At 37.2% G+C, this 21,146-nt stretch overlaps 1 protein-coding gene across 4 annotated transcripts in view; it reads left to right on the forward strand.

Moving 5' to 3' along the window:
- The window catches only part of AKT3 (AKT serine/threonine kinase 3), a 142,765-nt gene that overhangs the window by 106,139 nt on the left and 15,480 nt on the right, over positions 1-21,146 (forward strand). For all 4 annotated transcript variants that reach the window (XR_001863955.1, XM_017740264.1, XM_008639955.2 and 1 more), the window contains 2 exons: positions 14,814-15,028; positions 17,707-17,794. Coding sequence is in view for 3 of the 4 variants with exons in the window: in XM_017740264.1 (XP_017595753.1) it covers positions 14,814-15,028; positions 17,707-17,794 (303 nt within the window). In the remaining variant the exon portion in view is untranslated. The remainder of the gene's footprint in view (positions 1-14,813; positions 15,029-17,706; positions 17,795-21,146) is intronic.

A 21,146-nucleotide genomic window follows, 5' to 3' on the forward strand; every position in this document is an offset into this window, starting at 1 on the left:
GGGTTTCCCGAGCTCGCTCCGGAGCGCCCCCTGCAGCCGCGGGGGAACCATCGCACCTGCCCTGCTCACCGGGAGCCGCCAGCGCCCCTGCCGGCTGCGAACGGAACTGCACCCGAGGGGAAAGGGCCTGACAGCCGAGAAGGCTGGAACTGGGTTTGTGTTTGCTGTTACTGCCATAGTTGTTGTTGTTTTGTTTGACTGGTTATATACATACATATATATAGTAAAGAACTGTTATTCCTATTTCCCACATCTTCGCCTAAGGGCTCTTGATTTCAAAATATAATAACTTGGAGGGAAAAGGGGTTATATCTGCCACTTCAAGGGGTGCCTCTGCCTTCCTTAGCAGACACCTGTCTTTCAAAACCTAGACACTAGGTTACAGATGCTTCCAACAGTAAAATGGGAAGTAGCTAAGACAGATTAAGGTGTATTTCCTCCTTGCATGACATTCTCTCAGGTGAAGGTATCTTTGTGGATTGATACAGAATTATTACCCAAGGCAATTTCAGAATTACTCTTGATCAGTTAATAAGCCTACCTGTTGCTGCATTTCCCTCACAGACATTATACTTCTGAGATTGAAATAGTCCTTCTGACCCTCTGTTGAAAAGCTCTTTCACCTCATATTTGATAGGGCCTGACCTCTCATATTGGGCCTGACACTGGCTGTGTAGGTGCTTAGCAGATCCAGAAAAATGCCCCTGTCCATGCAGAGATCAAATGGACAGTGAGCCACAGGAAAAAACTGTAATGAACTTGCCAGGTTAGAATCAATTTTCATCTGTGGAGATAGAATTCTGGACCACCACTGCTTTATCATTTGTGGAACCCATATGGAAATTTATGTGCACCTTCACCACACGCTGAGTTGTTCAGGGTGCTCAGGGCTTTTGGCTAAGTGGTCCATAGGTGCATTCCCTTTCTATTCTGCTCTCCTAGTCCTTCCCTGTTATCCAACACCAGTTTTCTATGGTCTAAAGAAAATTAAAACAGCATTGGCTGTTTTTGTCTTGCATCACTATGTGCCAAGCATAAAAGACAGTAGGGTACAAACTCATCCTGTAGGAAGAAAATAGTTGCCACTGCCAAATAGCAGGGATTGTATTTGTTGACAGTACAGATGTGCATTTGTCACACTTACTGAAGAATGAGCAAGTAACTTTTTGTTTGTGAAATTATATAGTTTTTTGAGAATAATTTGGTTGTGTGATAAATAGTGGAATTACTCTTATCATCTGCAGTAGAACTAACACAAGCCTAATTTTTTTTGTGTGTGTTTAAGTGTAGTGGTACTTAATATTTCCCTCTGCTGTAAGAATCTGTGGTATTCCCCATTTAAAAGGTATAAAATATGCTATGATTTCTCACTTAGTAGTTTTTCAGGATGAAGAGACTATTTCTTAGAAGTCTGTTTCTGTTGTTATTCTTCAAAGCAAGCTGTCACATTAGGGCTCATTGTGGTGTCAGAAACTATTCATATATCCAATGAGAAAAAGATGAATTGTTATCCCATTTAGGTAACAGAGATGTATGGTGGGTGTTTTTTTTTTTTTCCCCAAAAAATGCTTCTCTTGCAGTTTTGGAGGGGCAAAGGCAGGACAGGACCACATGTCTTTTACAGGCAGTATCACATGCTTAAAAAAGAAAGAATAAAACTGAGAAAGTACTAGTAAATACACCTGTGAGTCTTTTAAAAGCATTTTGGATTTTGATAGTTTTCAGTTGACTGTAAAGGTGCTAGTAAAGATACAGATTGGTGCAGACTTTCTTTAATAGAACATTCAGGAAATGAAGCTACTTGGGCAGAGAAATAAAAGTTTTTTGGGTTCTGATAATTTATAAGGATGTTTTCTTAGATGAGATTACAGTTTCTGGATCTCTGTGTTTCTGTTCAAGTTCTTAGGACTAAGCGCACAGTCTTTGTTATAGGAGAGCAGTCAAATATGGTACTAAGTTTTGGTGTCATGGGAGAGACAAGCTTTAAATACCAGAAATTACTTTTGAAATTTTAAATCTTTTTAATAACAGGAGAGAAGTTGTTTTGACTCTGAACAAGTCTGTAAGGGACTTTATTGGTGTCATTCAAATGACTCTTTAAAAGATGTAGATGATCAATGGTGTGTAGGTCTGTTCTAATAACAGGGAAAATGGTAGGATATTGTTACGTTTTGTTAGTATAAAGGTGCAGATTAGGTGGATGAATATGTACAAAATTGTTCATATGTACAGATTAGAGGGATGCATTCCTATAAGAACAGTTGCATTTTTTTTAAAAAAGCAAACTATTTCAATACAGTTTATGCAGTTACAATCACTCAAAGGTATGTGACAATGAAAAAGACCGGAGCAGATTCATAGCCTTTACCCCTGGACAGGAGAAGATGTGCATGTCCTGTAACTTATTTTAAAATAAGACCAGTGAAAACTAAGGAAATAGTAAGATCATTTATACAATGCTTGTTTGGCCAGTATTTTTTAGTGATCTTTATTTTAAAAAAGAGAGTGAGAGAGATCATGTGTAATCAATTATTTCCCCCGAGTTTTATCTCAAAGGAGTGAAGGATAGAACTCTTTTATCAAGAAGCAACTGCTGTCTCTCCTCACACTTCACGTAATTTCTTACTTACAGCTGTTCTTTTTGGGAAGGATATGGCTTTGATATAATCTAGAACCTGGCCATCAAAGTTCAGTGGCTGAATTTCAGCAAGGGAAAGCAGGCATGCTTACAGCAAGAAAACCCACACTTTTCCCATGTTTTCAGGAATTGAAGTGAATTTTCTAAGAGCGTTGTGGTATATACAGATTACAAAAAGCTGACAATAGAGTCAGAAAAAGCATTTTGTCACTTGTGCAGCTGTACATTTATTTTGTTCTTTTAACACCTGCTTGGATTGGATCAGGATATTTGCCAAAGGCAGTGTGGTAATTTTTTGGAGTGAGAATATGATGATCACATAACTTGTCTGATATGAGTTGAAACTAAGTGCTATGTGTGTAGGCAGAGAGGGAACTACTCAAATGCACTGAGGCTAACAGGAGTGGATGTTTCCAGTTTTTGCAGGCATCATGACAAAGCATTGTTTTTAATAGGGATTTTAATGCAGATAGAAGTTGCAATGCCAGTGTTAAAGAAGAGCTCCCTAAAGTGTGGGGAAAAGGAGGAAGGCACTTGTTTGCAAACAACTTGATGAAAGCAGTTAACATTGCAGGTAAACTGAGGTGGGCCAGTTGAGAGAGATCAGCTTAGGTGAGGATGTTAAAAGTTCAGCTCGCTGTACTACAGAGAAAATGAAATTGCATGGGTAGGACAGCTGAAGCCTTTTACCCCCTCTTTCCCCTTTCCCCCCTTTTTCCCTTTTTCTCCCTCTTCCTGTTTTTTCCCTTTTCTTACAGGGTAGAGAAAAGAATTTGAGTAAACTGAAGGAAGATAGCAAGGGAAGCTAATAGGAGGGAAAGGAAATGAATGAAATGAATGGAATGGTGTCACAGGTAGACTGGTAGATCAGAAAACAGATTAGAGATTAGAAGATTTTTCTTATGGGGAAAAATGTGATTTTGGGCAGGAAAGAGAGTTTGGACTAAAGACAGTTATGTTATTTTGTTAATCTTTTCTAAGTAGAAAAATCTAAGAAGATGTGTTGCAGAGAGACACAAATGGCAGGAGAAATTAATGAGCAACTTAAAACTGAAGAGAAGCTTGCTGAAGAGTTGTTTGGTTAGGAATATAGAGGAATTGAAGGACAGAATAATTTTTGTCATGACTTACGCAATTTCCTTTTAATGTCCTTTTCTGTTAAATTTCATTTGCATTTGAAGGTAATCGAGGCATCAAAGTAATGTGCTTTTTGAAATTCTATGCAACTTTTATATAAATAATAGGTGTGTGCCATTATTTTCCACCTCTAGAACTACTGGATGGAAAAGGGAATTTGTGGAAATGGCATAAATTAAGAGAAGGCTGCTGTTAAGATGTTGCAACATGGATATGCATTCACAAGTTTTTAAGACCAGTATGAACTTCTAGGACTTGGAAAAAAAGAGATTGAGGAAAAGAAACTTTATGTTGAGCTCAGAGTTCCGTTGTGCTCTAGAGGGCAAGTTCTCACTCACATTTTGTTACCTTTGGTGAGCACTAATGGAAGATTGGTTGTTCGGGTTTATCTGGGGGAAGGGACTGTTCTTGGTTTTATTGTGCTTCTTTTCATTTTATTCACTTCTGTTAATTCTTTCTTTAGAGAAAGGATAATGAGACACTCTACCAAACTGTCTGCATCAGTAAAAACATACTGGTATTCTGGTTCATATGGTTTTGCTAAAGACCCGATAGGCCTGTAAGTGGTGCTGCTCTAAAAAGATGGGAAGAATTTTCTGTATGAAATTCTCATGAAGTTAGGTTAATGTATTTTTGGAAGATTGGAGGTAATTTTGTTTCTCCAGCTTTAGTCTTGTTTTGTTCTTTTCCTGTGAAAACTGTATTAAGAAGTACATTTCTAAGCAGAAATGCTATGCTGTAGCATAATAGAGTCCTGGAAACAGATACCTCCATCATTCAGCTTTAGTGCCATGATGGTATTTTCCAATTACTTTTCACCTAAAGCTAGAAGCAGTATCTGCTGCACAGTTAAGGAATTGCATTGTGTTTCTATGCATTTCTGTCCTTGGCTTAGTGTCCTTGCTTCTCCAAGCATTTTCTATGAGATTTCTTACACCCTTGTAAATATGAGAGTCCTTTATCCTTGTCCTTGTGGTAGCTTGGAGAGAAGACACAGGCTGTGACTGTCCAGAAGTAGGCTGCTTGTAGCATCTTACCCTGTGCCTCAGGCAACATTGTGCAGACAGACTCAGTCAAGAGGGATGTGTGAACTCGTGTGGATATATTTCTGGGTTTTGTTCCTCCCTTTCAATATAATCTTTTTAGTGCTGAGCTAATTATGTAGTCTCAGTTTTACTGTTGAGTTAGAGTACCTGATCAACTTTCCAACTGTAAAACAGTTTGAAAATCAAATGTAGCTTACATGCAAGACCCAACAAAATTAGAAGTGTTAAGTACGTTTTGGCAGTTCACTTTTATTATGCCCAGTCCTCAAATGTACCAGCAGACAATCATCTGAATGTTAGTTATTTTTCACATGCTTATGTGATCACACAAAAAGTACATGCTAAAAAGAAGCAGATGGTGACAGATGGGGAAGGTTGAATAAGGTGGTTTTGGAAACCTAGAAAAATGCACTTCTGTAATAGTGTAAAAATAAAAATTCTTTGATCGCCAAGTTAGAATGAACAAAATAGAGTGCCCCCCCCCACCCCAAAAAAACCCCCGACCCAATCCAAAACTTTACTGATAAAAAGAAATGGAACCTATGAGTGTTCAATATATAGTTAGCAAAGTATGTAGTATAGTGTTGTTTTGTCCAAGGATAGAACATTAATTTTTATCAGCCAGAGACTTAGGAAGGTGGTAGTTGTATTCTTTCTTTCTTTTAAAATGATGAATTCAAATCAGTTGTGTTCCATGCTCAAAGAATGCTGTCAAAAAGGTCATTCTTTATAGTAATACATTGGTGGTGTTGCAGGTTATGATAATATTTTTCTTCTGATGTTGCAAAAAGCTTTTAACCCTCTTATTGTAATGGTAAATAAATTACATGTGTAATGAAGATATCTGTAGGACTAGAGCTAATCTGTAGCGGCAGCATTACTTCTTTGTCATATAAGCAAATGTAAAGCTAATTAAGTAGAGAAGGTATAATCAACAACAAAAAAAACCCTCTTTTGTGTAAACCCCATCTAAGGACCTACCCTACTATGAGAGTGGAAGATTTGCTTGTTCATTTGCATTAATTTAATGAAGTCTCAAAATTCATATCTATTGAGTTATGTAAACCACAAACATTAAAATTCCTTTAAAAATTTCAATGATGAGATATATTTTATTCCATAAAATAATGAAGTATCTAGCCTGATTAATATTAATTCCCAAGTCTTCTACCAACACTGATGCCATAATTATTTTTTCGTTTTGTATTTGAGTGGGTGTTTATCTTAACCTACAGTGTGAGGCGTTACTGTTTCCTGGTGAGGCAGAATGCTTTGCTTAAAAACCAAAAAGCCTCAACTTCTGATAACCTGTTCTCATTTTCTTGAAAGTATAGTTAGTTTGCTTGGTACCTGAACAGTGTAGTTATGCTGTTGTGTTTTGCTTAACTGATTTTTCTTTTGGCTTCAAAAGGATTGATGAAATTTATTTTCTCTCTGTTTACCTAGATGCTTCATGCATAATCTGATTCTTTGCAGAGGCACAATAGAATTCATTTTACCTGTGGAAGAGTGGTTTAGTGTTGGCTTGTGCTCTTGAACAGCTGTCTGTTGTATATTTGGCAACATTTTGTTTCTGGGTGAGGACCAGTGAAGGGGGGTGAGGAGGAAAACATCTATGCCTGAAAATAGTTTCCCATCTGATTTATGGGAGATTCACAATATGGAATTTTCTCTTTACACTGGAGTTCTAAGCACCAGATTATTTTCTTACATTATAAGGAAACGAAAATGCAGGAAGTTGTTTTATCTTGAAATGCTCACATCTCATGAAAATTCAAATGTGGTCTTTTTTCTGTTTGGTTATCAATTATTGTATTTTAGTGTCCCACATTCTTTTATCTTATGATCCTAAGTCATCAAAAATGCTGGTGACTTGAATTTGAGCACTTTTGTCAGCTTGGTATTGCCAGTGGACCCCTGAGATGAAAATGATGAAAGGTAGACAAGGCAGGGTATCCAGAGCAGAACATCATTTATTGGCAATAACTGGTACCAAGGTCAAAAGCTGGGGAGCATTTAGATGAGGGTAGGAAAACATTGCTTTGTTACACAGACAGGAGAATTGCTGCAACAACAGATAAATTAGCACAAAAATTGAACTTTCTCCTGAAACCAGGCAACCAATAATGAAACAAGAATTGGCATTTTCACTACCTGGGTGATCTCACCAGTCACAAAAACCAATTGTACACATGCAGTATCAGACTTCCCAAGGGAAAAGATGTAATAAATATGCAAAAATAATAAACAGAATACTTGAAGAAAGGTTAGCTCAACACTGCACATAAATAAACTTTTGTATTCAAACCGGAACTTTAAAGCACAGAGCAATTTTCTAATGAAACACACATTTTTTTTGTAAAACAAGTAAGTTTGACAATTTTACAAAGACTGTCTCAATAGCACGCTTGAAGTTTTTTTCATTTATTTTCATTTAATTAATACAAACATTATTTCCATCTCAGCCAAAGCCTTTAGTTTTTCTGAGAGTAATGAAGCATAAACAAAAGCTGAACAAATGCCATTTAACATCAGTAAATATTCAAAATAACTTCAGGAAGAATGAGCAGCTAGAAAGACATATCACAGTATTATCATTATTTATTACTTCTTACACATCTTGCATCTTACAGCAGTGTGTGTTTTAGAGACTGCTGCTAGTGCTGTGATAATTAATACAGATATGAACAGGTCTGCAGTTTTTTTCTAATGGTTGAGTGGGTAGAGTTACGAGAGACAAGTGCCATCTTTCTGTAGACTGAAATGATATTTTGCTTTTATTTGCTGCATTTCTATGAAAGGTGTCTTTTGATGGGTCTTTTTAATGTGATGTTGTTGTTTTCTTGGCTTTTTTTTTTCTTCCAGTGTTACCATTGGCTTCTTAAAGCCCTGATTAGAATACTCTTTTTTGTGTGCAGTAACTTAACTACTTCTTATTTTCTTTTCTTATTTATTTTTTTTTAAAATTTTGAATTCCACTGAAGTCTATCTCTTCTAGGAGGTTAAATGCATTAATTAGTATTGTATATTCTTTACCCTAGGAAGCTGTGCTTAATTCACATTTATACCAGAATATACTACTTCTGATAGAGCACATGTGCCAACAAATGAAAAACAAATTTGGTTTGCTATGTATTATTTAAGGGTACATAACAAAAAGCTAGGTGAGATGGGCAAAATATCGCATACAAAAATGTAATAGAAAGATAGTTTATATTAGGGCGAGAAGTAAAACAGAAGTGCAAACTAGATACAAAATGGAGAAAAAACTACCTGCAAAAATTAGAGCAGTAGAAAATCTCCGCTGTTTCCCAGGGTATCTATAACCTTGGCATTTTGTCTTTTCAGCTGTGTATAATAAAACCAGTAAGCATTCATTTTAGTGGAGTTTTTTACTGTTGACGCAACACTTCACTTTTCATACCAAGATAAAGTTACAGTAACTGAATTGTATAATTCTTAGTAAACATACCCTTCTGCAGGATGGATTTTCATCTGTCTGGATAAAAGTCCATGTCTCTTAAGAAGTGTGTACTATGTGTTCCATGCTCCTGTTTATTAGTGTTAGATTTTAAACTTTCTCCTTGTTGTTGTTGTTACCACAATTGATAGAAAGTTCTAGCAAATACACTTTTTAACTTCTGTTGAATAATACGTGGGTGAATATTTGTTAACAGACCAACAACTACAGCGATAAAAATGTGTGAAGGGTTACCAGGAATGCTTAAGGAACATACACTCCACCTGAACTGTAAGGTTAATTGAAAACAGTTTTTTCCCCCTTAAATTAACAGTACATTGGTGTATCCAAGTTCTCAGTTTTCTTTCACAACATAGGTGTGCAGACAGTTTGTTTAGATGTTTAAATATTTTCCCATCTGTTCTGTCAAAATTATTGATTGAGCAGCAAGCTACTTCTAATGTCCTATCTGAAGGTCTATATCTACTGGATTAGGAGAAACATTACTGGGACAAAAATGTAATGGCTTTTCCAGTAAGTTGCCTTGATTATCTAGCACGAGGTATGAGTCTAATATTTTGATATTCTTCTTTTAGAGATAAAACCGCATGCTGGTAACCTTTTGTATAGGACTGATAATGAATTTTACAAAGCCTTTCATGCTCAAGGTTACTGCTAAATTTGTCTGTGTTTGCAGAGTGCAGAAGTTACCGCAGCTACCATATAGAGATGTGTGGGAAATACAGCTCTGGATGGTGTGAATTTCTTCTGTGCAACCAAAAATCTTCCAGACGCTGCTCATCAGGGATGTTGTATTTCAAGAAAATGCAATAAAGATGGGATTAAGGGATTTTTCTTCAGTTTGTCTGAGGCAGTCACACCTTGTTCAGTGTTCTGTGACTAGTAAAGTATAGGAGAATCCTAGTTTCCACCTAGGGCAAGTGGAATTAGGTGATTGACTTAAGATGGTCACAGACTTCACCTGTTATGTTGCTGGCTCACTTCCTAAAAAAATTTATTTTCACAGAAACTTGTAAAAGCGCTGTCTGTGTATGTATCAACTTCTCTTTGGCATTCAGTTGTCTGCTTCCTATGTCTCTGCCCCAAGCCCTTGTAAATAGGAGTTTGCAGATGTGTCTCCAAAAAAACTTTCGCCTCTTAGCTACCGAAGCAGTAAAGATAATAAAATATATCTTTTCACTGGTTTTCACCATAAAATTAAATGGACATCAAATTCTGTAGACTGTATGTTAGGCTCATAAAGGAGTGACATGCATAAAGCAAAGGACCTGAAGGTGTATTGACTAATAAACCTAAAGATTAAGACCTACAGCCACTGGTGAAATGAAGGAAGAGGTCATTTCTGTGGATTTTATTTTTGGGAAAGAGAAAACTTCCAGTGGTAGTAACAATCTTCTTTTCAAGTCCAAGACAGTGGGCTTCTCAGCAGTGGGGAATAGATAAGATAGACAAGATAGCTTTTTTTTTTTGGTGAATAAATGTAAATACAGGAGTATTTTTCTTCACTGATCTGTAATTATTTGCCAACAAAATGATTTATTATGTGCGAGGGAAAAATACAATTGAATTACTGCAGTCTTAGCAGTCCTGCAGTGTTTGTGTTGTCTTAATCATCATAATGGCAAAGGTTGGTCTGTGAACTGAATTTTTTATTTTGTATGTAGGGCTTTACAGTCTGCTCTGTGTACAAAGCACTATCCCATTGTATACTTGCTCGCTGCCAGTAATACTTTCCAGAAACCCCAATGTGTGCAGAAACGGTACAATCATTACAGAATACTTTGTTTTCCCTTGTTTACTGCTATCTCAGTAAATTAAAAGATTTTAAATTTGTATTGTGGCCTTTTGAGCACAATACAGATGAAAATTTTAAGGCAAATAAATAGCTCTCCCTTAGCAGAAACTCTAGTGCTGTCCAGTGCCTCTAAAACATCCATAAAAGCACTAAAGTACCTGCAAATGCCTGGCAGCAGATGCCTGGCTAATGTTTCTTGCTTGTTAGAAAGCATGTGTGTTACTTAACCTTTTGCATATTTATATAAGAAGGGAAAATACAAAGTTCAGTGGCACCTCTGCAGCTGTTTTTAAAAGCACCCTTATAAACCCAGGCTGTGTCCTTGTACTGCAGGCATAGGTGTGAGTTGGAGGAGCTACAATGCCTGTAAAAACTGGAGTGGTTTCAGTGCAGCAATGAGTTTATGCCCACTTTGGAACCCTGTTATACTGCTGGAGTGCTTTAGAGAAATGCAGGTTGGGAAGAAAAGCAGGCCTTAATCTTCACCCTAAGTGAGCACAGCTGTTACAGCTGTCAGTGTGTGCAGGAAAAACTGGCAGAGTCAGTGTAACTTCTGTGTCAGTGTAACTTTGGGGCAGAGATTGGCAAGCATTTCTTTCTGCAGCAATGCCACACCTGATGCTGCCCATGTTCTCAACTTGTGCTACTGCAACTGTTCACATGGTAATTGAGTGGCTTAGGTCAGAAAACTTGATTCAAGTGAAAAATAATCCAGGGTGAAACTTTTTCCCCCTTTTTTTTTCTCCTGTCTGATGTAGTGTGTTGCATAGTTTTGACAAGGTAAGGGAAGCTGTGGTGAGAGAACAGAAACAAGAGCCTGGATTAGGCTGGCAGTGCCTCTGAAAGAACCGGTTGTTGAACTAAAGCCCTGAAAACAAATGGAGTAAGATTTCCTCAAGTTGTAAAAATGATGGTAGGTTTTTTTGAGTTTTATTTCCCATGATCTGTGGTATCATCCAGACTGAACTGCAGTTATCCACCTTCTGCTTTGCTCAATGATGGGAAATCACTTGGGTACGGTGATTATGTCCAGGGTGGATGACTATAAGCGTTATCCACACACTGAAGTCACACTGTGCTGGAGCTCTTGTCTCCTAAAACCTCACCTAGATATTGGCAAGGTGGCTTGGATTTTGGCACCCCATGTGTGTGAAGAGGATGAAGGAAGGGAAATCATAAATCTGAGTGATCTGACTATTTAAATAAATTTTGTGGAAGAAAGCAAGTAAGTCCATCTTTACTTTGTGGAAACATCCCTGACTTGAGTATGTAGTCAGGGTAGGTACTCTTTCTGAGCTCATGAGTTCTATGTGATCCTTGTGTTGTACTCCCAGAAAATATCAGTACATTCCTTTACAGCAGATACCAGAGTGGTTGACCTTGTGCCCACTGTGATGGTTTTGGTAGGCCTGCTGCCTGTCCTGCTGTGACCACGAAGGGATTGGGTTCTTAGTGCAGTGCATTTCCTTAAAGATAGATTTGTGCGTCCTTATAGCAAGGGACAAGAATTGGCTGGTGGAGACAGCTCTTAAGGGCAGCGTACAGAGTCCAAGGGATCAAACTTTCCACAGTGGCTGTGTCTGGCTGGGTGCTTAGACTGGTGCCCCACATATACAAAGATATCCCAGAGGTACTGGAGAGACAGCAGTATCACTCCTCACAACCAAAGGAGACTTTTCTAAAAGCGGATATCCACTTCATGGTGGGCAAAAGATTGAATTATTTATAGGTGCAAAGCCTACAGCTGCATGTCATGTTCATTTTAGCACTGAGTTGAAGCTTTCTTGACCTATGTTCAGTGTAATTAAAACCAAATCCCTCCAATCCAAGAATTGCTTGGAAAGGATTCTGTAACGCTAGGGCAGTGTGTACAGACATGTTCTCATGCCTGCCCTAACTGCATAGATTTGGTTGTAGGAGCTGCTGGACTCCAGCACTTCACTTCCATTGATTTGATACAGTCTACAAATTCAGGAGTTCCTAAACACCATGAAGATTAGAAATTACTTAAAGGAAATAATAGTGTATCTTCGCTGTGAATGCATTATGCACAATTTTATTACGTTTATGTTAAAATAAGTTGAGATGTATTTTGCTTTATTTACACTATTTTCAGGCTGTTTTCCTTTTGCCTAAATGAAACCATTTTGATGCTCTTGCTTGTCTGGCTGGCTGTAAACCAGGTATTTAAACAAAAATAAAGAGTTGCCAGTTTTGCCAGCTGGGGATGAGAACCCGGCTGGTGATATGCGGGTTTGGGAGGCAGTTAATCCAGCTTTTATGCTTTTCTATGATTTTATGTAAAAAGAGGTTAAAAATCACATTTGGCTCTTTCTTTGTACCATTTTGTTGCTGTTGTGGGAATGCAGCAAAAGGTTGTTCATACTTTTTATTATTATTAGGTAAAGTCCTGCATAAATTACATAAAGCTGCAAATACAATTTGCTTTAGCTATTGGCCATGTGATTTGCCTTGTTCAGAGAACGATATGTTTTATTTTCCTGTTGCGTTCTTTTATAAACCACACATGCAAACCACACCTCAGCTTACTTGTAAAAAAAATCTACCACTGTCGCACAATTTTATGTATTTTGCTAGCTTCAAAAGAAAAGACTGTAACTACAGATGAGAGAAGCAGTAACAGTGCTAATAGATAAAGCAGGAAAATATATAATGCTTTTATTCTGTGGCAGAAGAAGTGGTGATTTAAAGACAAGCGTCACAGATTTCATACACAGTTCTTCAGCAAATAGCTTGCAATATGCTCCAACTCATAAAACATTTAATTAATTTTAAAATGCAGGAGTTATTTTAGTTAGTTTTGTCATATGTACTTATTCAGATAATTTGTTGTATTTTGCACTTTCCAAAATTTCACCCACTATTTGGAAATATAAATGATGTAATGAGTCTGTTTGTTTTGGCACAGTTGTAAATCATATGTGTTAATGTGTTAATATTTATGATTTTTTAATCTTATATACACAAGATGGATTTTTAATATACTTCTTTTCATCATGTTTCTGCTACTAATCCTTAAGGACAGTGAAAAGTAGGAGTATGAATGCATTAATTACTGTGGGTTTTCCAAAATTGCCATACTGGATCAGACTGCATGTTGCTTCTGCTAACAGCACATCCCAGATACTTCAGAGCAGGCTTGGGTTTACTGGGGGAGCAAGAGGAGAGGCAGATAAATGAGCTCAACACCCCTTGTTAGAGCTGGCTACGGTGTAGTGCTTGTGCCTGTGGTCACTTAGTGTCTACTTAGGTGCATGAGGACTGCCTCTGCCCTTGTTCAGGGGAGATTATTACACATTTTAGACAATTGCAAGATAATCTACTTATGGATAAAATTATTTCTGATCTTGTAGAGATTGCCTTATTCATTAAAGACTGAAAACTTTACTTTCACTACCAAGTGTCTACATGACTGTTTCTCTATGCTTGCAGTTCGAACACAAGCTTTTTGTGATGGTGATTGCATGTGTCTCTATGTTGTAAAAAGTATTTTGTTTTCTGGGGATTAGTTTGTTCTTGGTTTTTTCTTTTTTTAAAATTCAGTCATAGGGTGCTGCCTTTCAGAATCTGTCAGTGATACAGTAACAATTCTCTATAAAGAATTATTTACATTCTTTACATATGTAGTTCTACTCTATTAGTTGCATTTCTTTGATCTTTATTATTTAAGTCTAATTTCTTGTTTTAAGGTTTTTGGATAGCTCTTTCTGCAGCAAATATTGGCCATTTGACACACACAGCCTTCTGTATTAACATTTATTGACTTCTATTTAATCTTTTTTATATGAAGGGGCATGATCTACTAGAAATACACAGAAATTGGAATTATATATTCAGTAACCTTCAGTTTCCTTATTGCTTATGATTTTTTTATGGGTGAATGCTGCTGTTATGTTGTCTCCATGTCTGCAATTTAATATGAAGGTGTATTAAGGTCAAGACACACTGCTTAGATTTCCTATTCCTGTTCTCTGGGGCTGCTGAGAGAAGGGCTGTGGAATAAGTTGTTTTTAGGTACACAACGTCAGTGACATTATGTTAACAAATTGTATAATCATTACCAGTTTCTGTGTTTGTATAATACCCTATAAGCATAGTTTCATGGTAAACATAGTATTGTATAAACACTGCCGTATTTTTTTGCATTGGCACGCTTCAGCTGGTAGGACTATTTAATGGACTGTAATGAAACTGTCAGGAGAAAGGCATTGAGGACTTTTGATATAAACAAAGATCATAAAGAAACTAAACTTGAATTAGTAAGATTAAGGTGGTTCTAAATTGGAGACTTTAGACAGGTGGGGCAAAAGAGAGGGAAGTGACTGAGCAAAGAGATGTTTCACCACTTCTAAATGAGGCATTGGTGTACCTGTAGATAATGTCTCTTCCTGAAGCTGTGGATGATATTAATGGCCTGGTAGAGGACATAGGAAAGGGTAAAAAGAAGTCATGATTATTTGGAGCAGGTAATTGTCAATTTTTTATTTTGCTTTTAGCAGTGGTAAGCTTGGAACTTCAGTGAGCTCAGGTGTGTGAGTCAGTGCTACAGTTTTGAGTCAGGTTCTGGGAGTCCTTGTAGCATACTGTGAAAATCAAGTCTCAGAAACACATTCCTATAGAGATGCATCAAACAGACTGAAATGATGATGTATGAAATAGTTTATGTCTCACAGGTGCTTTTGGTTTCTGTCTCAGGTGTTAGAAGATAATGACTATGGTCGTGCAGTGGACTGGTGGGGATTAGGAGTTGTCATGTATGAGATGATGTGTGGGAGATTACCCTTCTACAACCAAGATCATGAGAAACTGTTTGAACTGATACTAATGGAGGACATAAAATTTCCTCGAACTTTGTCTGCAGATGCAAAATCATTACTATCAGGCCTACTGATAAAGGATCCAAATAAGCGGTAAGTGAAATTAATTGGTTGTATAGGCATAATAAATGCTCTGATTGTGCTGGGTAATGTAAAAATAGGTCCATGGTGCCTGGTCTTCCTGGCTGAAGGAGCTGTCAATCACAGGAAAGGGTCATACACAGGCATACAGTCTCAGATTTCCATTTTTTCAGTCCAGCAATGATTTACAAAATGGACTTAACCAGCAAAAGGAAGAAAAGCTTGTGGAAGACAAACTTTTTTAATCATTCACAGCAAACACAGGGATCTCTTCAAGTTTAGAATGTGTACTGGAACAAAGGGAAAGCTCTCAATTGTTTTTCCAATTGTAACTTAACCCTGAGCTGACTGCAGTGTCTCATGGGGACTGTAGCACTTGTTCTTGGTGATCATAGCAGGAGAGATGCATAGATAGCCACAGCTACGTTTATTAGGGCACATAAATAAATCACGTTAGACCATTAAACTAGTAAATTGTTAAAGAATACAACGGAAGTGAAAATTTTTAAAGTGAGTAGTTTGAAAGCATCACCCAGCTGCTGTCTGTGCCCTTTTGTGGTGGGCTTTTCCCTCTGGGATTGTTCCCTAGGAGAGCCATTTTCCAGTGGCTCCAGTACTGGACCAGCAGTGTCCTGTCTCTAAGACAAATCTCTTTGTAAATCAGTGGGATTTGTCTATAGATACCATTTTTTCCCCCAATATCTTTGTCATTCTTGTCTCCTAGGATGTTTTAGGGCTGCAGACATTGTCTGCCTCTCTTTCCTAGTGCTCCTTCAGCCGCTGGTTCTCAAGAAGTTTTGAGTAGTGGGCATTGCCTGCAGGCACTCAGGGCAGGACTGGGTGTTGTGTTTCTCCAAGGCATTTGCCTGGATGCAGCCGGGTGCAGCAGGCAGGACAGCACAAGTGGTGAGCTTGTCTGCTCCAGCTGAGCTCAGTGTATGCAGGAAAAGCAAACTGTGACCAGCCAGCCAAATACAGGCAGAGTAGAGTAAAACTTTGTTTCTGTAGCAACTCCTAATGCTTTTTAACCTCCAAACAATCTGACCCATCAAATATATTAACCTTTAAAATTGGAAAGATGCTTCCTTGTAATTAATCTTTGCAGACAGTAGTGTTTATTACAGACTTATATTTAGAAGCTTATTTATATTCAAGTTCTTGTGATAGCTAATGCTAAATAGGGGAGGAACACAGAGATTAACACAACTCAGCTTTTTTGTGAGCAGCTAGAAGATATTGAGAGAAGTCTGGAGACTGAAGGCTAACTGCCATTTTTTGCCAAGACGTAGAGAATTTTACAATGAGTAGTTGAGAAACAAGGAGGAATACAGCTTGAAAATTAGAATAACTTTGCACTCAGTTATTGCAAGACTGACGTAGTAGTCCAGAATATTTTTGAAATTTGGCAGCAGGGTAATACCAAAACAGACGTTTTTCCTTGGTTGTGGAAATTATTCCTCCTTACAATAAATGCTTTAGAGAGGAATTTATCTTACTTAAATGCTTGCCTTTAGAATTTGTCTTTATATCTTTAGCAGTTCCTTTTAATGAAACACGCACTGTTTTTGTCACTCTTCTTGTTAACATTTACACGTATGCTCTGCTTATTTAGTTAAGAGTAGATTTTTTTTCTGCTGCAGCTTCCTTCTGTTAGGGCAGCAGGATCCCCAGTCTCAGGGAGAAGTTGGATGAGAGCTAAGCAGTCCTGAAAGTTGATGTGCTGTTGACAGAAGGGTAGAGGTTCCCATCACTGAATGTGTGGTTCTTTCTCAACCAACAGCAGCAGCTCAAGCTTGCTCACTAAACTTGTCGAGTCAAAGTGGACTTGCTAATGCAACAAAAAATGGCCAGTTCTCTCTTCTTTTCTCATGGCAGGGTTAGTTTTTCTCCAGGTTAGGGAGCTGACTCTGCTCACAGTCACCAAGCGGGAATGATGCTACAGAGCCAAGTGAGAGAGGAGAGGTATGGGCAGGACACTGGACACTCCTCTTTTGGCAGCAGTGACCACTTCTGTGAGCTCAAACCGCTTTGGGCAAGTGCACCCAAAGTAGGTGAAATCCACTTCCTAAGATGATTTACCAGACAGAGTCTGGCTTTGGCAAACTGTGGGCCACAGTGAGTAGTGTGGTTATTTACAGTGGCCTTTAAATAACCTTCTCAGCAGGCCTACAATTTATTAATTTATACTAATTGACTCAGATTGAGACTATTTTATGGTAATTGGTTAATTGTTACAGCACCCAGATGCAACAGCAGTAAGCACTGTATAAAAATGATGCACAAGTCATTACTGATTCAGTGCCTGGCACATCCTTGGCAAAGTTTTGTATCAGCATTATTGGGTTAGTTTGGGTTTTTAATAGTGCCAGGACATTAGTTGGTCTTTCAAGCAAACTAAACTTAAGTATGTTTTTAAAGTTAATGAATTACTAATGAAGCTCATCATGGGCATTAACGAACAGTGTAGTTGGAATAGTCAAAAAGAACAGACCATGGCATGGATACTACCACTATCACGTCTTCCCTCGAGATCATCAGAATTCGTATTAAAAGGGTGAAAATTGCATGTTAATTGGGTGAGAATATTTCCCAGACAGTCAAAAAGAAATGGTCACTTTTCCAACCATAGCAATACTTTGATCTCTCTATAAAAGTTTAATATGTGTTGTTTTTTCCCCCACTCTCTTTAGACTTGGTGGAGGCCCAGATGATGCAAAAGAAATCATGCGTCATAGTTTCTTTGCTGGAGTAAACTGGCAAGATGTATATGATAAAAAGGTATGTCTTTATATGGCATTGAATAATCCGGCTTCTGCAAGGTGGTTTCAACTGGTAGTCATAGACTGCTGTTTTCTGGAGTTAGTAATTTTTTCTTTGCCACTTTTTTGTGTTAATACAATTGAATAATTATTCTGAACAAGGTTTAATTACCTAGTCTTTGTGTTTTTAGTAATAATTTGTCAGTTCACCAGAAATAAATTTTGCAAACCAACCCAAACCTTTTATAATGTAAATGTCCAAATTCTTCCCTTTTCATTTTTCTTCCTGGGCTTTCAAGAGAAAAGTAGATGTATGACTCAAGATAATGTGAAAAATGTAATATAGTTTATCCTGAATTGTCATTTTATTTCTGACTTTTAGTGAAAAATTGTTTTATGAAAAAGGGAAATTAAGTGATCATAAGGAACTCATAGCAAAAATCTACTTTCTGATTGTTTGTGTATAAGTAGAAACCTTTTTCGAACTTAGTTTTAAAGAGATAGCTAAGAAAATTAAAATAGCATTACAACACTGAGCCAAAACAGCTTGTGGAGAAAGCAAGTGCTGGGAATTCAACTGGAACAGTTTTCTCCAGACCCAGTCCTGTTCCTGTAATGATCAACACTTGGGAATGATTTTAGAAAATTATCTTACTTGGGAGTGAAACTCAATTCAACTTAAGTTGTTTTATATACAGAAACTGATTTTATCTCAGTATTTCTGTAAGAATTTACTTGTTGCTATAAACCCCTTCTATTTTGATAAAGACTTTTCTTTTTTCCCCAACTGTTTTACATTGTTAATCTGCCAGTTGAGCTGCGTAATTTTAAAAGATAGTTTTTTCTCCTTTTTTTTTTGCTTTGTTCAAATAAAAGGAAAATGGAAGACATACGACTGAGCAGAATATGTTTATGCTACAATGTCAGTAATACAAACTGTTTTTTCAGTTGTTGTTGAACTGGAATTTCAAAAATGTGTGGTTGTTGGTGTGGTAACTTCTCTGACAAATACCGGAATTGAAATAAAAGCCTGTATATGATGATACAAAATATGGTACTCTGAAGTTACTTGGTACAAGTGTGATTTTTCCCTGGCAGTATCACAAGTTTTCAAGAAACTCTACAATAAATTATCAGAGCAAGTGTATTAATCAGGTTACTTTATGAGCTCAACCACTGTTGGTTACGTAAGGACATTGTAGAGAAGCACTTTGAGGAAAAAGTCTAAAAATAAAATTTGAGGACCTTTCTAGAGTAAAAAGAAACCCCACTAAAATCAATAGGATTGCAATGTGCTAGGAGTGGGTGAGAAAAAAAAAAGGTGTTACATTATTCTTGCTCCCTTGAAAAACATTTCTTAATTATCTTACATTAGAAATAGAACTTTCAATTCTATACTGTGTTCAGCATCTTATGTAGTTAAGAATATATAAATACTCCTAATTGCTTTGATTCTTTCCAAACGAATATGGCAAATGTGTTTCAGTCAAGATCTTTTTCTGAGCTATTAAAATAAAAGGAGGCATTTTGCAGATTTAAAAAAATAATTTTTTATATAATTATGTAAAAATATATAAATGCCGACACTTTGCTTTTATGCTCATGGAAGTGGATATGGCTTATTGGAGTATTATAACTAGAGAAACTCTAGTCATTCTTTGTTTACTCTGGACACTTGCTTTAAGAAACTAAATTTGCTGGTAAAACATCAACTGAATTTCCTCACTTGAACAATTAACTTCAAGGATCATAGGAATTGCTTTTGTGCAGTATTGCCACACAGTGTGTCCTTTATGGAAAAATAAGTCATGGAAATTACTTCTGACAATATGCTTTTCTGTCTAATTAAAAATTGTTTTGTTCCTATTTGTTCCTTACAAAGCCATTTGTCTGCCTGCTTAAAATATCCAGTTGTTCCTTCTGCACACACAGTCTTACACTCTGCAGACTTCAGAGCTGTGCTCTGAAATATAACCCTCAAACATAATAATAAGGTTAATGAACTTTCATCAAGTATATTCATTAGAATGCTTTTATGAATATTTTTAAGGTATTTTGGTATTCTAAAATAACTCAGAGCATCTAATAAATTTGATTTTCAATTAGGTTTATTCTGTGCTTGCTTGTGTTGCTGTTTATTGTTGGATGTTGAGTCTTCAGCAGTAGGGTCACTTGATGAAATTGATAGTGGATATAATTATTTGCATAGTAAAAATATTTCACAGTAATTTTGCCTGAGTTTTATGCACCATGACACTGTAATTTTCTGGCTGCATTTCAGGGGTGTGTTTCTGTTAGAAATGAAAGAACTGAAGTTCTTTCAGAGTAATGGAAACCAAAAAATCATGTGTATTCTGAGTAGTTGCTGGGTGATAGTTTTGTACATGTGCACACTGTGCTCCTGTGCCTCTGATTTTATCATTTTACTAGGTTATCACTTTACTGGTGTGATTAGAAACAGAATTATATATCTGTAAACTATTTCATGTATTTCATGTGACAGACCACAGCTTTGTCAGGTCAAATGGATCCAAATGGTGAAATGGAATTATTAGGTTTCTGATACTGCTAACTCGTTAACCTAAAGTGGTACTACATAATGATAAAAAAAAATATTGTATGGCACACTGGAGCAGAGAAGGTCGTTGCCTTTAAATGAAAAATGTATAGTAGTTAGCATTTGTGATCTGATGTATTTATTTTTGGCAGAAAAACCATGAGGGCATATGAAAGAGAGCAGCCTGTGCCAGGTTCTTCCTGTGATCATCTCAGCCCTGATGAATTTTTATCTCTCTGCCTGAGTATGAGAAATTGAATAGTTTGGCAAACTCTAAAGACTTCAAAAGCCCATGTACTAAATAAAATATTTGTTTTATTTTTAGGTAGAATCAGGAAGCTTTTATAAATTTCTCTGTTTCTTATATAAGAATTGCTTTGGCATATTTTTATTTGGGTAGCAGAAATACACTAAAGTTGTCAGATGTTCTGTTTAGGGTCTTTCACTGAACAAAAAGCACATGGGCATTACTTAAAAGATCGAAATTTGGGTATGTCTTCAGGCTTGAACCTTGAAGCACTCGGTAGCCTCATGGCGGAGGAGGTCCAGACCTTGTAGTGAGGCCTGTTTTTCCTCCTGCATATAATATGGATGAAAGATGAGAGAGACCATGTGGAAATTTGGGCTGCGATACATGTTCTGATTGGTGGTAATACCTCTGGTTGTTCCTGAAGAAAATTAGGAAGTGCCAACAAGTGAATTTGTTGGTGCTGGGAAGGGAGCAGGGACAAGTGGCAGCAATGCTTGAAGCGGGGAGGCCTGGCTTTGCTGCGCGTGGTGCTTTTGGAGGCACCTGTCCCAGTGTGGAGGCAGT

Source organism: Corvus brachyrhynchos, unplaced genomic scaffold (assembly GCF_000691975.1).
Source record: "Corvus brachyrhynchos isolate BGI_N302 unplaced genomic scaffold, ASM69197v1 scaffold31, whole genome shotgun sequence".
NCBI classification, from domain to species: domain Eukaryota; kingdom Metazoa; phylum Chordata; class Aves; order Passeriformes; family Corvidae; genus Corvus; species Corvus brachyrhynchos.